The 15,383-nt window shown below is 46.3% G+C and overlaps 1 protein-coding gene across 2 annotated transcripts in view; it reads left to right on the plus strand.

Moving 5' to 3' along the window:
- The window catches only part of DAAM1 (dishevelled associated activator of morphogenesis 1), a 173,286-nt gene that overhangs the window by 125,670 nt on the left and 32,233 nt on the right, over positions 1-15,383 (plus strand). For both annotated transcript variants that reach the window (XM_019479982.2, XM_014598832.3), the window contains exons 5-15: positions 2,859-2,953; positions 5,677-6,010; positions 6,550-6,660; positions 6,754-6,857; positions 7,537-7,603; positions 8,600-8,717; positions 9,876-10,014; positions 10,716-10,774; positions 12,217-12,404; positions 13,274-13,582; positions 13,817-13,924. In XM_019479982.2, coding sequence (XP_019335527.1) covers positions 2,859-2,953; positions 5,677-6,010; positions 6,550-6,660; positions 6,754-6,857; positions 7,537-7,603; positions 8,600-8,717; positions 9,876-10,014; positions 10,716-10,774; positions 12,217-12,404; positions 13,274-13,582; positions 13,817-13,924 — 1,632 coding nt within the window. The remainder of the gene's footprint in view (positions 1-2,858; positions 2,954-5,676; positions 6,011-6,549; positions 6,661-6,753; positions 6,858-7,536; positions 7,604-8,599; positions 8,718-9,875; positions 10,015-10,715; positions 10,775-12,216; positions 12,405-13,273; positions 13,583-13,816; positions 13,925-15,383) is intronic.

Consider the following 15,383-nt stretch of genomic DNA (forward strand, 5'->3'; position numbering starts at 1 on the left):
AGGGCCCCAGGGGCTCTGCCCTTCCACAGCCATTTGGACATGCTGTAGGATCTGCCCCGCAGCACAGCAGGAGTCCTGACTTATGAAGAAACCCAGGGCATGCTTCTGCCTAGTGGTAGCAAAGCAAAATAGGCCCAGGTAAATCTGGACCTACAGGTGGGCAGTCTGAAATGATAGCTTTGAACTGCACAGCCTGCTCCATTCGGCGTGAATATGTGTTCACTCTGAAACCTAATGTGCAACACCCACTACTGCCCTGCTGACAGCCCGGCTGGCCTGTCACCACTGGGTGCAGACAAGAGTCACCACTGGCTGCAGTGAGAGACTGCCGCTGTTGTTGCATGCTGGGACGGGGGACTAAGAGTCCAAGTTACATATATGCTTAGTCGAGGGAGAGGAGAAACAACAGTATCCCTCCTCCTGGGCTAAAAACCTCCAGAGCTCCCCATGTATTCCCCAAACCCTGCCTGTCCCCCCCTTGCTGTCAAAACCTCCAGCTTCTCCTGGCTAATTGCATCATGCAGCCATGTGCTGTCCCTCCATCATCTGTGTCCCACTGAAATGCAATATCTGAGCAACACAAGGGATGGTCTATGGACTGCATTCATCTTTCAGGGGTCCCCCCTCCACTCCCCAATTGTACCTGCTGCAGAATTTGGCCCTGGCGCATCCCTGTGATGCTGAGAAACCTTTTGCCCTGCGTTCACAGGGCCGTGATTGCAGCTGTTGGACTACAGGACATCTGGACGCGTGCTCTGTCGGCATGCCCTCCCCTCCTTTCTCTCAGCAGCACCAAAAGTGCTCAGTATTGACTCGGCAGCGGTTCCAGGCCGGGGAGCTTCCCCAGTGTCTGGAATGGGAGCAGGACCGTTACGATTATCCTGCATCCTCTCTGTGAGTGGCCTGATGTAGCCATGCCTCAGTCTGCCCTCTCGCTGGGCGCGATAGTGTTTCAGCCCTGTTTGGTGGCTGTTGGATTGATGAAGCGCATCCAAACCACTCCTGTTTCCAGCACTTGGAAGAGTAACCCAGGTCTGTTCACATGGGAAGCGAGGCGTGGGAGAAGGGCCTGTTGCCACCTCTGTTGCCCTGCTTGACTTCTGAGCTCATTAATTGCCCTCGGGCAGGAGCAGAGTTGGAGGGGGAAAGCCAGGAAGGGGAGGGGGAATTGTTAATTACTATTAAAGAAGAGAAAATCAATACATGGCACTTGCTTTACCTTATGTCAGTGAGAATTAGAAGAGCCGCCAGCTCCACTCAGGTGAAAACCCTCTTTGCTCCATTTGCTGGAAGGCACAAAGGCTTTTGCTGCCAGTCCAAGAGGCTAGAGCCCTCCACCCTGGGGATTTAGCATTTTCGGGTGCTTTCGTAAGCCTGGTGTGGTTACGCTGCTCGTTGGCACTTTTCAGATGTGGGCGCTGGGCTGTGGCATTGCAAAGTGTCAGTCGTGCATTGTCCTGCCATGCACACCCCACCTTGGCCATGCAGAGGAGATGAAGTGACACCCCCTGACTTCCACGTGGATTTTTTTGGCGGCTTATTCACGGACATCATTCATCAAGCATTTCTGCAGGGCAGCATCCTTCTTTGTAGCGCTCTGCGGACCGTTGTCCAGTCGCATCACCAGTGAGGAGACGGCTTTAGCGGAAGCAATCATTTAAAACAACAAAAAAACCCCCTCCAAAACCACCTCTTTGTTTTATTGTTCATTGTTTGCTCAGAATTTCACTGATGGACATTTCCCTCTATTAGGAAACAAAATCCAGGTGGGTAAGGAGAGAAGCCAGCAAGTCTGCAGCTTTCCCATTCAAATAGACAAAGCTGTTAGCTTTGAGCATGCCTGATGTATATCTCCACGCTGCCTGCTGCTAATAGCGATGTGCAAAAGAGAGAGAAATGGAGTTTAACATGCACAGCGAACAGACATTTGTGTGTGTGCCTATACGCAGGCTCAGGCGTGTTTATGTATAAAGTTACTGTTCAGCTCCGGTGTCAGTAAACTCGCAGGATTTTCATGACAATTTTTGAGGTATTTGATAGGGAGCCATTTCCTCCTCTCATCTTCTGATCCTGGAGTCATGCGATTCATATGAGGATCTCTGCTTATGGGTTTGGTTTTTTTAAAGTAAATTTTTGGTGGTTGTTATTGAGGAAAGAAGCTCAAAAACACGAATAATCAAGGTTTGAAAATGAACGTGCAAATAGAAAGAACTCGGTTTCGTTCCTGAATTTTTAAACCAATCTCATGATGATCTTTTTAGAAGGTCAGCATTAGCTGTGCAGTCATCCCCCATGCTCGCCTCTCTCCTCCCCCCTCCAAAAGCAAACAGAGTTACTAATTTTGCAGAGCAAAGTAAAGAAGGGAGCTTGTTTTCATGTTCATGGTGTACAAAAAAGGATTGGGATATTGTCTTTTATTCCTGACTAGCTGCAGTGAGAGCCTGGGTGACTCATTTGGCCTCTCTCTGCTTCAGTTCCCTTATCTAGAAAACAGGGATGATCCTTCCCTGACCAGGAGAGAATTTATGAAGAAGTGTTCAGGACGGTGGGAGAGGGCACGGTTGGTGCTGTTTCTTCTGGGTCTGCACCACTCCTAACCCGTTGGTGCCCTGCGCTGTGCTATGAAAGTCTGTAGACATTAACACAATACACATAAATATTTCATCCCAGAATATTATTGTGCACATGTCTTGATTTTAGCTGTGCCTTGCTGACGCAGCCATTTGGTCAGAGCTGCAGAGTACAGCAAACATTAGCCTTCCTATTGCACTGTACAAGAGAGTAAGCACTGGTGTATCTGGTCTGCACAGGAAGAGAGCTGAGCCCCGTCTCCTAAATCTGCCTTTTTCCATTTGCAGAGAAAATCGCTAATCGCTTTGGAAAAAGAAGATGAGGAGGAGAGAAATAAAACCATAGAAAGTCTGAAGACCGCACTGAGGACGAAACCAATGAGGCAATTTTCCCTTTCCTTGTTTTCTTGATGTTGTCTTGGCTTTGGGCTGTGTTTTCCAGCATGGGCATTTTAAAAATAAAAAATGAATGTTTAAAAGCGGATGATGTCAGGGCTGAGTGTGAAATTGGGAGCCAAGGACTCCCAGCCGACGGGCTCAGTCGGACGCAGACCGCTGCCCCACCTCTGGGTAACACACGGGTGAATGAGGGATGAACATGTCCAGTGGAGCTGTGGGGGAAGCAAAATTTCTGTTTCATGGGAAATCATGTGGTTTTGAAATTTTCTTTTTGAGGTGGAACAACAGCTCCCTTTCAGCGTCCCGTTCAGAAGGATTTTGTTTCTAGTAGGTTAAACCATTTTGTTCAGGCATCCAGTTTTTTGTGGTGTTCATACAGTCGACCCCGGCTTCTTCGTATCTGGCCGGTTTCCAACCAGTGAATTTTGCAGCAGGTGGCTGAGGAAAGGATAAGCCCGTGCAGCTGTTTGCTGTAGCTTCTGTCGCAAAAAACCATCGCGTCTCCACTCAGCGAGAGCACTGCCATGGCTGGCGCTGCACTGCTGATCGGAAGAGGGACGCTCATTGAAACCAAAGCCACTGCAAACAGCTGGAGCATCCCAGCAACCTACCCCTGCAGACTGCCCGGCTACTACCTTAATGGGAAATGACCTCTGAAATGAAGCAGCGGTTTGCAAAACAAAGCCTTCGATGTGATATTTAGCATAAAGACACAGCTTTGTTGAAACAAATCCTGATATTTTTTCCTAAATGCATTCTTGAAATCAGCCTGTTCCCATGAGAACATTTTTGATCAGCTTCAAAGTGCTGCTAGTGTTTGTGGATTCACTAAAAATTTTACCTGTTAAAAATTTGAAATACAGGGAAATTCAGGCATGGCACTCTTCTGTTGCCTTGGAAAACCCCAGCCTAGATGCTGATTTGGTGTAAAACTTTCAAAACCACCTTAATGCCATAGAAACTTAAATAATCTGGAATGGCGATAGGACGTAGGTGCTCATGAAAATATTATCCTCCGGGACACCTTCTGCTCTCACTAAAATGAGTGTTACTTTTGACAGGGGCTTCAGTTGAAGTGTTAGGAAGCACTTGAAAGCTAGTTTTGGCTGCAATTTCAATTAACCCCTTAGTGGATGGCCCCCTGCGACCTCTGCCATTCCTTTTCCGTACGTTATAAGACAAAGAGAGAGCACCAGGATGCTTTTCTTGCATTCACCAGCTCAGCAGGTATCCTTCTACATGGATGCAATGAATCTAGTCCATCTAGACATTAGGCATGTGTCTTGCACAAATACAAATGTCATCAAATGATGCAGGGTGTACGTGACCTTCACAATCGAGTGAATCTCCATTGGGCCTTATTCCATGTCACCTGTTAATTGTGTATTTAGAAACAGTATAACTTGTCTTAGATAAAATCTTTAATCTTCTGTTTAGAAAATAAATGTGAAATAAACAGCAGAGAAAGAGGAGGAGAAAGCCAAGATTGTAGGAGCTGATCATAAAATGTCAATGAGCCCCCAGGGAGAGGCAGCCATAAAGGCAAATGCAATCCTAATATATTAGACAAGGTGTTTCCAGTACAGATAGGGTGGTATTATTACTGTTGTATTAGGCACTGGTGTCGGCTCATCTGTTAACCATGTTAGAGAGAGAGAAATTCACTCTGGAGAGGGTTCAGAGAGGGCTGGGAGAACGAGCCTGTCTTACAAGAGCAGACTAGGAGAGCTCGGCTTTAGTCCAGCAAAATTAAGACCCAGGATAAGCTTATTTTCTAAAAATATGCTGGCATTAAGTGCCAGGGAAATACAGCTTCTTAAGACAAAGAACAATGTTGGGACAGTAACAAATAGGTATAAATTGGCTGTGAATAATTGTGAGCTGGAGAAATTAGAAGGTTTCTAATGCTTAGAGGAATGAGCTTCTGGAACAGCAGGAGTCATGGGGCAAAATCCCCTTTTCAGTCCAAGCTCGATTGCAATGGGATTAGATGAGGTGGTTACGCATGATAGGAGGAAGCTGGGCTCAGTCACCCAGGGGTCCCTTTCAGTCCTGTGTCAGACATGGGCCTGGTCCTGGCTGACTGCTTGGGAAGTAAAGTACGGTAGGTGGGGGCTCAGGGAGAGTTTCGTACCAAGGTAGCTACACTAGGGTGCATCTTCCTGGTGTAGATGTGTTACCCCATCTTTAGCTGATTTAGCAACATGTTCCTGCCAGGGTGAGGCCTTACAATCCAGCATCTGCTCTGAGCTAACTGCTGGTGTGCATGCTTTTACCCACAGTAAATTAAAACTACTGGAGCTTACCCTGTTTGCACTGAAGTTTGCTTTCCTACACACAGGCGGGTATAGGGGAGTAACTGATTTGCTGCAAATCCGTGCCCTCCTAAACCTCATGGTTACTGTTCATGTGCCCTTGCCTTAGACATGGCAGAGGTGCACTGGGACAAATTTCAGTGCTAGCCCCATCACCAAGGAAATGCAGTCCAGTAACAACTGTGAATGGGCTTGGTTGATTTCTCCCGTGTTTAACCCTTGGACACACTTGCTCTGAACTAGAGAAAGCTTATGACAGCTTTGCTATTTAATCTGTTGCAGAAAAATACTTGGAGCTTTCAATGCAACAGGGGGACGGGAGAAACAACCAGCCTCATGCGCTGCATAGGGGATTCTTTCTGTGTGATTTAAAGCGATCCTCTTTCTGACAGGTTTGTAACCAGATTCATCGACCTGGACGGCTTGTCGTGTATCCTAAACTTCCTAAAAAGCATGGACTATGAGACCGCCGAGTCTCGTATACATACCTCGCTCATTGGATGCATAAAAGCACTAATGAACAACTCTCTGGGGCGGGCCCACGTCCTGGCCCACTCGGAGAGTATCAATGTAATCGCTCAGAGTCTGAGCACGGAGAACATTAAGACGAAGGTGGCAGTGCTGGAAATCATGGGCGCTGTGTGCCTGGTTCCCGGGGGCCACAAAAAGGTACTGGAGGCCATGCTGCACTACCAGAAATACGCCAGCGAAAGGACCCGCTTTCAGGTACGTGGCCATCATCTCAGCCCCACGCTCCTAGACTTCAATGTAGAAGGGATGGTTCCCTGCCCTGTGCTGCCTAGTTGGAAACCAGATACATCCCCCATAGTTGATCAGGGTCATCTCCTCTGCCTCGTTTCCCTCACCCTCTGTTTAGTGGGCTTTTGGAGAGTTGGTGTGGCCAGTGCATGAAGCGCCCAGGTCATTTCCCACCGGAGTGGCTTTGTGGGGATGGCAGGCAGACAGTCCAAGGTAGAGCAGCCCTAAACGGCTCCAGCATGAGCCAGGCCTGCAGCAGACCAAGGACCTGGAGCAGGAGCTCCCTGTTGGTTCTTCTCTGAATTGTCCAGCAAAAATTAGGCACAATCTTGGAGCTTTAAAATCCCACCTGGCCCTGTGAGATGATTTCCAGTGAATAACGACAGATCTACTCTCTTCAGAAAACTCAGGGAGGGAAGAAAACCTTAGTTTTTGCCTATGTTTGGTAATTTGTTCAGAAAATCATTTTTTCCAGCCTGTGGTTTCACATGTCATATATTTGACAGACCCTGATCAATGACTTGGATAAAAGTACGGGAAGGTATCGGGATGAAGTGAGCCTGAAGACAGCTATCATGTCCTTCATTAATGCCGTCCTGAGCCAAGGGGCAGGCGTGGTGAGTTGCAGGCGGCTTCTTGGGGCAACGGGACACACAAAGCTCGTGTGGGAAGGCGTCTTGCAGGGTTCATCCTCCAACTTCTCTTTTCAGGAAAGCCTGGATTTCAGACTCCATCTTCGATACGAGTTTCTAATGCTGGGAATTCAGCCCGTCATCGATAAGCTAAGGGAGCATGAAAATTCAACGCTAGACAGGTGAGTCATGCTGGAAGGGAACTTGCAGCTCGTTTACTACCGTGCATCCGATTTTCTTATGTCCCTGTATCTTTTCGGACTTGCTTCCTAGCACTCAGAGTAAAATCCATGTTCTGTGTCTCGGGCTCCTCTAAGCAAATCCCAAATTGTTCAAAACAGTGGGTGAAAGTTGACTTGAATGGGGGCTTTGCTCTGTGTGGGACAGCAGTATCTTGCCTATTGCCTTGTATGCAATGAGCTTACCTTTCTCAGATGTCTTGGTGCTCTTCACCTATGTGCCAACTGGGCAAAACCAAGGTTTTTCTACCACCTCATTCTCAATTCACCCTAATATTAGGTTTTAACTAGGATTTGGGTAGTATTGACAAATCACATGTGCATTGCCACTATTTGCCAAGCACTGCTTTTCCTCCTCCTATCCTTTTTTTCCCCAAAGACTGTGCCAGAGAGAAAGCATGATTGTCAATGATATTCTTGCCATATCAAATGCCATAGCTAACTGCCTTTCTTATAACTCTAAGTTACTTGCTCTAATTATTTAACTTGACTAAATGTCCTGTAGATTTGACCCATCATCTCTAGAAAATCATTTTTAGAGATACTGTCACATGCTTTCATATCATTTGACCACTTTGTTCATTCTAATATGCTTAATACATATTTTTTTTCTTCTCTCCAGGCATTTAGATTTTTTTGAAATGCTTAGAAATGAAGATGAACTGGAATTTGCAAAAAGATTTGAACTGGTACGAACACTGACCATTAATGCAATTGTTCACGCTTAAAATAAGCATGCCCTTAAGGTGCTTCTTTGTGGGAAAGGATGGGGCATTGCTGTTGGATAAATCTGGGAGACTGGAAATCTGAATTTAGTACCTTGCTGTACTCCTGCTGTTTGTCTGATGGGGGGTTTAGACAGAGTATCGATTGTATCAGTGTCAAACCATAATGGTTTAAGCTGTTACTTATCCACAGTCCTATGGTGTAGCAGAACTGCTGCAACCTTAACCCTTTGCATTCCAGGTCCAAGTTCGGGTGATTTGGCAAATTTGTATTACTGCAGGATCGTACAAGTAAATACTTATTGCAATGCTTGATACGCTCTCCAGACCAGCAACTCCTCAGCTTTTAAAGCAGCTAAAAAGTACAGTTGCCTATGCCTGTTTAGCTAGTCACTTAACTCTTTTGTCCACTCTTCTGTTAAAAGAAAGGGGGATCATTCTTGCATCTTTGCTTAAGATCAAGATGAGCATGCAACACCTTCCTGCCCTTGCAAGTAAGGGTATCGTCTTGTCCTTAGGATGCTGAGCTAAGGCTCAAGAAATCCAAGTTTGGTCCCTGAGTCCATTACAGATACCTTGTGCACAAGTTGTATCATTTACTTTGCGCTCCATTTTCTTTTACTGTGATGCACGTTGGATCAATAATAGTGTCCTACCAAGCCGAGGTATTTGGAGGCTAGCTCTGTGAGTGTTAGAGTCCCTTACGTGGGCCCATCAACCAAGGGATGTGGAGTCAACACAATGCCAAGATCCTAGGATAGATCATGGTGTGAATGATCATATTATTGTTTGCTGTGTTCATTATGTCCCTGCGGGGGTGGTTCTGCAAAGCTGTAATGCCCAACTGGCTGGATTAGGTTCTCTCTCACTTCAGCTTGTTGATCTGCCTTTGTGAAGATGTCAGAGGGGGCCAGGAGTCTGCCATCTTCCCTTCAACCCTGATTTCTTTGTTGCTCACAGGTTCACATAGATACCAAAAGTGCAACTCAGATGTTTGAACTTACGAGAAAGAGGCTGACTCACACAGAAGCATACCCGCACTTTATGTCTATCCTTCACCACTGTCTCCAAATGCCTTGTAAGTAGGCTCTGCCTCTTATAGTCTTTCTGGGGGGGGGGGGGGTGGCTTTTTATTTCTGCCCTGTCGTGAAAGCTCCCGATTTTTCTCCTGAAGCTGGACCTAAGGGTTGCAGCAGACCATAAGCTGAATTTGAGGCAACAGCATGCTCTTGTTGCCCCAAAATACAAAAAACCCCAAGAGTATGCTGGATTGTATCAACAGGAGCATCACTTGCAAATCAAGGGAAGTGATTCTCCTCCTCAGTTCAGCACTGATGAGGCCTCACCTGGAATATGTCCAGTTTGGGGCCCTGAGCTTCAAAAAGGGTATGGGTAGTTTAGAAGGAGTCCAGTGCAGAGTGACAAACATGATCCAGGGCCTGGGCGGCCAGATTTATGAGGAAAGGCCAAAAAAACTAAGGTTTAGTCTAGAGAAGAGAAGACTAAGGGACAATTTGATAACAGTCTCCAAATACCTGAAAGGTGATTACAGAGTGGATAGAGATGGGCTTTTTCTCTGTGGCTAAAAGGAACAGGACTAGGAGCAATGGCATCAAGGGGAAACTTAAGATGGAAATTAGAAGGAACTTTCTGGCTATAAAGGGGATCAAGCATTGGAGCAGGCTACAGAGAAACTGTGGAATCTCCATCCTTAGAAGTTTTCATGAGCAGGTTAGAGAGACCCTTGGGTGGGATGGTTTAATCGGGGCTGATCTGCCTTGAGCAGCGGGCTGATCTAGATGACCTCGTGAAGTCCTTTCCAGCCATACTATGGAGTAATGCACAGTACAGTATAGGTCTCTTTAATTTGCTAACGTTAAATACCAAACTGCAGGTAGCTGGGAAAGAAGGCTATAGGGTCTAGCTGATGAGGAAACTTGGGAAGAGGCCTGGGTTATAGTCCTGTCTCTGCTAGTGAACAACAGGATGATTTCAGGCAAGTTGCTCTGCAAGTATGTCTTTCCTGTCATTTTTAAGGTCTACATGGGAGGCTCTCAACATCTGTGTATCGCACCCAGCATCAGTGCCATGTCTGAGATTAGGCTTCTGGGCCTCTATAAGTGTATTAATACGAACCCATGCCTGTATAGATGTATATTTTGAGATGAAAAAGTAACTTCTGAAAGCATGGGTTTTTTTTTTTCTCATTTCTTTCTCTTCCCTCTTTTCTACTTAGATAAAAGAAGTGGTAACACTGTCCAGTACTGGCTACTGCTTGATAGGATTGTACAGCAAATTGTCATACAGAGTGACAAAGGGCAGGACCCCGACGCCACTCCCTTGGAGAACTTTAATATTAAGAACGTCGTCCGAATGTAAGACCTCATCTTCCTGTATGAATCGTGCTTGGATGCAGTTGTCATCCTAATATAACATATTACTATTGCAATCTGCAGGTGCTATCTGAATAATTCACACACTCCGAGGCAGCTTTAACCACCTATCTGCCTTTACTGTTTTTCCTTTAAATATCTTAGTATTCAGGAATTTCAAAGTAAGCTGCCATTGATGTTTCCGTCTCCTGCCCTTGATTGTCTTAAGTAGATAAGGATGACACCTTCATGGGAAACAGTGCTTTGAAATGATCTAGAACAGACTTGGACTTTTAGGGATTTGTTTGAATGTATTCAGTGAAATGCACATTTGAACCAAAGTTAACCTACAAATGGCCCGTGGGCACCTCTGTCCAGTATTCCTTATTCATCATTTGCATTTCTACAGCAAGTCGGTCAACAAAATCACATGTTGTTTCAGCTTCCTGATTAACTGAAAACCCCACAGAGTTGTCAAGCTAGCTATGCAAAGACCTTGCATGTAAAAAAAATTAGCTAGCATGAATATTCATGGCAGCAAATAACAGAAGTTATAAATACCAACACATCCCATTCAGGGTTTGCCTGTGAACAAATAGTCACAAATGTTATGCAAGGGCTTTTCCCTCCAGCTGTAGCCTAGAACCTTGCATTTACTCTGGAAGGATTGTTTTATAAACTTACTCGTCTGGTTTTTTTTTCAGGCTGGTTAATGAAAATGAAGTTAAGCTGTGGAAAGAGCAAGCAGAAAAAATGCGAAAAGGTAAATGATAGAAAAGTACAAATTAGATAAATACAAATGTATATTTAAATATAATGTATTATATTGTAGGCTAAATAGATGGTATAACTGTACACACACAGGCACCCAACAGATGTTAACTTAAAGGTGTCAGGGAGACCCTGGGATCGTGATGCTGAGCTCCCTCTGCACCGGCGAGCAGCAAGCTTGGCTCCCTGCGCTTCTCCGGCTGGGAGCTTCATTTAGGTGATGGGCGCTCCCAGCCTCTGAAGAGCAGAGGAGCCTTAAGGGGCTCCAAAGTGTTCCTCCAGCTGGGAGCACTGACCACAATTCAGTGAGAAGAACCAGCCACAAATTTATTGCATATTTTGAATAATAACTTTCTGGCTTATTCGTCATTTTATCATGCCATTAATTGATTGAACGTGAAACCAGGGCACAACTTAAGATGCCATTAACCAGTTAATCATGTCTTGAACGTAATGTCTCTCAGAGGCGGCATACATACGTGCCCGCATGCACACACCGCCCCCCCCGGAATTGAGTTTGCTGATTTGATCTGTAAAAATTATATATCAGTTTAAGCTAAAACTGCACTTCATCCATAGTTCTCACAATTAGAGATGAGCCCAAAATGCTCATTATATCTTTCCACGGGAATTTGAAAGGAGGAAAAAAGCTCAATTTCTGTGAAAATGTGTTACGATAGAAAACTGGACCCCCAAAATGTCAATTTTTTTGGATCAAAAAAGGCATGTATTGACAAAATTACAATGTTGGGGGGGGCCAGGGGCTCATTCTTGCTACATTGGGTGTTAGACTATTTACAGCAGACTGAATGGGATGGGTAGCAATGAGATGTGTGGGCCCAACAGGAGAATGCATTTTGATTCATACAAAAATATTTAAGCTTGTGCTTACGTGCCTTTCAAGTCAGTGGAATTTAAGTTCCTGCTTAAATTCATTGAATCCGAGCCAAAGCCAAGTCAGAAAACTGTAGTTGGCAGCATCAATCAAAAAACCCTCAAATATTGCCATGAAAGCACACACCAGGGGCTGAGAGATTCAGAGACTTCTGTCCTGTCCAAAACTGCTTCCCTTAAAGATAGTAGGGGTATAATAATAATGGAAGTTAGTACGAATTTTGCCCTGGATACCAATAGGCCAAGGATTTCAGTGTGCATGCATGCATGTGTGCGTGCGCATGCATTTTAAAGTGCATTTGCCAATTCCCTGCTGTTGCATGAGGCACTTCTGGAAGTCTCAATAAATGCAGCACCAAGTCCCGACTGTGCTGTTTTAATGATGGGTAAATGCCCTTGTGTAAAAGGTAGGAAGTAATGGGTCAGAGCTGGTCCTGTTTTCCTTTGGGAATAATGGGTTTTATACTCCTGAGTACGTATTTAGTTCACCATCAGGAAGGGGAGTCTGGCTGATTTAATGGAATCTGGGGGTGTTTTCAGAACACTACGAGCTTCTGCAGAAGTTGGAAAAAAAGGAACGAGAGTGCGATGCCAAGGCGCAGGAGAAGGAGGAGATGATGCTGACCTTAAACAAGATGAAAGAGAAACTTGAAAAAGAGTCGACAGAGCACAAGCAAGTCAAGCAACAGGTGGCAGACCTCACAGCACAGCTCCACGAGCTCAACCGGGTGAGGGCTGCCTATACTTTTCCCATTTATGGCTAAATACCAGGTTTCCTCATTGCAGTAAACTGAGAAAACAGATGACAAATTCTGCACATGACACCGCCTTGTTCCCTTGTTGTGTGGGAAAGGCCTGGCTTGTGTTGGCAAGAAATCTGAGTTGTAGTTTGCCAGATATGGGGCAGTTTTTACCTAGCCATGGATCTGGCCTCATAATGCTGATACCACCTTGTCCCTTGACTATGTCCTAGGTGGGCTACACAAGAGTCTTTCCCACAGAAAACATTTTGGTGTTAGTCTAGCAGTCCCCAACCCATAGGTCACGGGACCCATGCTGCTTGCAGGACAGTCTCAAAACCTGATGTTGCCCACAGTGGTTCACTTAGTGTGGTGGCCTGTGGGCCAGCAAAATTTGGGGGGATCACTGATCCGGAGGGTGCTAAACTATTGCAGCACCGAAATATTGGCCTGGGCCATTCACAACCTGCACACCCATGCTTGGGACCAGGAGGTTCCCCGGTGTCATCTCTGGCGTCAGCCATCGCGATGGCCCCCACTGAAATGGTAGGTCATAGTGGATTCAGGCAGTTAAGAGCTCAAGCTGCAGACACTCGGCCTTTCCAGTTTGGAGGCCTCCAGCCCACTCTGCAGTCTTTTCCAAGATGACGGCAGCCATACAGGCACCGCGTCCTCAGCTTCTGCCTTGTAAGCTCAGCACGTCTTGAACTAGTCCTTGACGAATGAGTTAAATACTGGGGCCAGGGGTGTGCACCATAGCAAGAGGAACCCTCAGCGACTGGCCTGTGAGCTAAGCCATGCTGTAAAAATGCTTTGAATGGACTGCTTTTGTGATGGTGCCATCTCTTTTCTTTCAGAGAGCCATCTGCGCTGCCATTCCGGGAGGGCCATCTCTACCCCCTGGAGCTCCTGGTGGCCCCTTACCGCCTTTGGCTCCCGGGTCCATGCTTCCCCCACCTCCCCCACCCCTTCTGCCTGGTGGTATTCTCCCACCTCCTCCTCCACCACCTCCTCCTCCTGGGGGTCCACCCCCTCCGCCTGGTCCCCCTCCCCTCGGAGGGATAACCCCACCTCCGGGGGCTCCGCTGGGCTTGGCCCTCAAGAAGAAAAACATTCCTCAGCCAACAAACGCCCTGAAATCCTTCAACTGGTCTAAGCTGCCCGAGGTAAGCCTCTATAGCGGGTGCCCATTAGTGCTCCCTTGCATTCTTCTCTATCAAAAGAGAATGACTCGGAGAGCTTAACGATCCCATTTTCACAGAAAGGAAGGGACAGGCTTGTTCCATCACTTAACCTCTGCACAGGTGGTGGGGACAAGCGATGTGTGGATGTTGGTCGGTGAGTGTTTATCAGAAGTGAAATAAAGCCAAGTTGCATTCAATGCTGCTGCTGTGTTTCAGAACAAGTTGTCGGGGACCGTGTGGGCCGACATTGATGATGCAAAAGTGTTTAAAGTCCTAGATCTGGAAGACCTGGAACGGACGTTCTCTGCTTACCAAAGACAGCAGGTAATGGGCTTGTCCTGCGTGCGAGTCGCACAGGCTATTAAATTGCTTTGGGGCAGACGTGATCTTGAAATGATATATTTTATCATCATTTCGCACTAATGCCTTATTAACTTGTCAGGTCAGTTTGGTCAGTTCTCGCTCATGTGCATGCTGCTCTGACATGCTGGTTAGCTCCTTGTTACGATCTCATCACACCACGTATGCACCTGACAAGCTTGTGTTTCGGGGTGAGCGCATGGCCATAATGAAGATGGATCACAGAAGAAATTACCAGGAGTGGCCGAAAATAACCCCCGGATGTGGCTACAATTGAGTCATGCTTTTGGATCCTCTTTTAGGAGCAACTGCTTCACTTCTACATACTGGCCTGAGAATTTATGTCCATTTCTCGCCAAAAAAGGCTTAAGTTTTAGCCACATCTGCCTCATGTGGGAGCTCTTCTTTTTATTTTTATCACAAGAAAAATGTGACTGTCAAACAAAAAAAAAAAATGAGACTGTAAATGAGCCTCAGCTTTGAATCTCAGTTTTTTTTCTAAATTGAGCCCAACTTAGGAAAATGTTTAAGAGCAAACACTAATGTACGCACCTGCATTTCTCAATCAAGGTCACGCATAGGCAAAGAGCAGAAGGTGCAAAAATGTCCGAAGCAATGGACCTCAAGGGCATTTTTAACACTAATGCTGGTGAACTTTGTACGCAATGAGTGGTGGGTGTGCTCTGCTAGTTGTGAGCACAAAGGGTGTTGCTGGGACCCCACCACTAAGCTCCTTACCAAAGGTGCAAGCTTAATCTCTTCCTAGAGCTAATCAAGGTAGTGATATCTGCCCAGATTAGAGCAGGGCAAAAGTCAAGCATTACCTAACAAGGCAGGGTGGTGGGAGCATGTCTTGGGAGTCAGTGACTGTGACACTGGCTTTCTCCTGTTGCTTTGGAAAGGCACGGCTAGACTACAGGCATGCACTTGTCAGATAGCTGCAAAGAGTGTGTCTGAAGGTGAGAACAATCAAACAGGAGGGGGAGGGAAGCAGGGATGAGAGAGCTAATTGTGCAGATGGGTGCCATGGCCTCCTGTTTGTTTGCATGACTCATTTATCCACACTAGATCAGACAGGAGACTATTATTAGCTGCCTCTCAGCTGCAAGTCATGCCGGGTGAAGTCCCAGGCGGGTATGAGGGGCAGTGGCTGTTGGGCCAGGATCCAGGGAATGTTCTGAGCACTCTGGGATGAAAACCATGGACAAGATAAAAACCTCCAATTAAGCAACTGTTTGTCTGTAACCGGTGAAGGTGGCCCAGTTCAGGAGAGTGTCCAACAGGAGAGAGCAAATGCACACGGACCAAAGAGCCGTAGAAGGTTCTGAATATTCCTAACATCCGGCTAGGAGATGCCAGCAGCAAACCATATCCCTCCAGCCCTTCTGAGCCTTGGCGTAGAAATGTCCCCCCTGGAGTAACG

Source organism: Alligator mississippiensis, chromosome 2 (assembly GCF_030867095.1).
Source record: "Alligator mississippiensis isolate rAllMis1 chromosome 2, rAllMis1, whole genome shotgun sequence".
NCBI lineage: Eukaryota > Metazoa > Chordata > Crocodylia > Alligatoridae > Alligator > Alligator mississippiensis.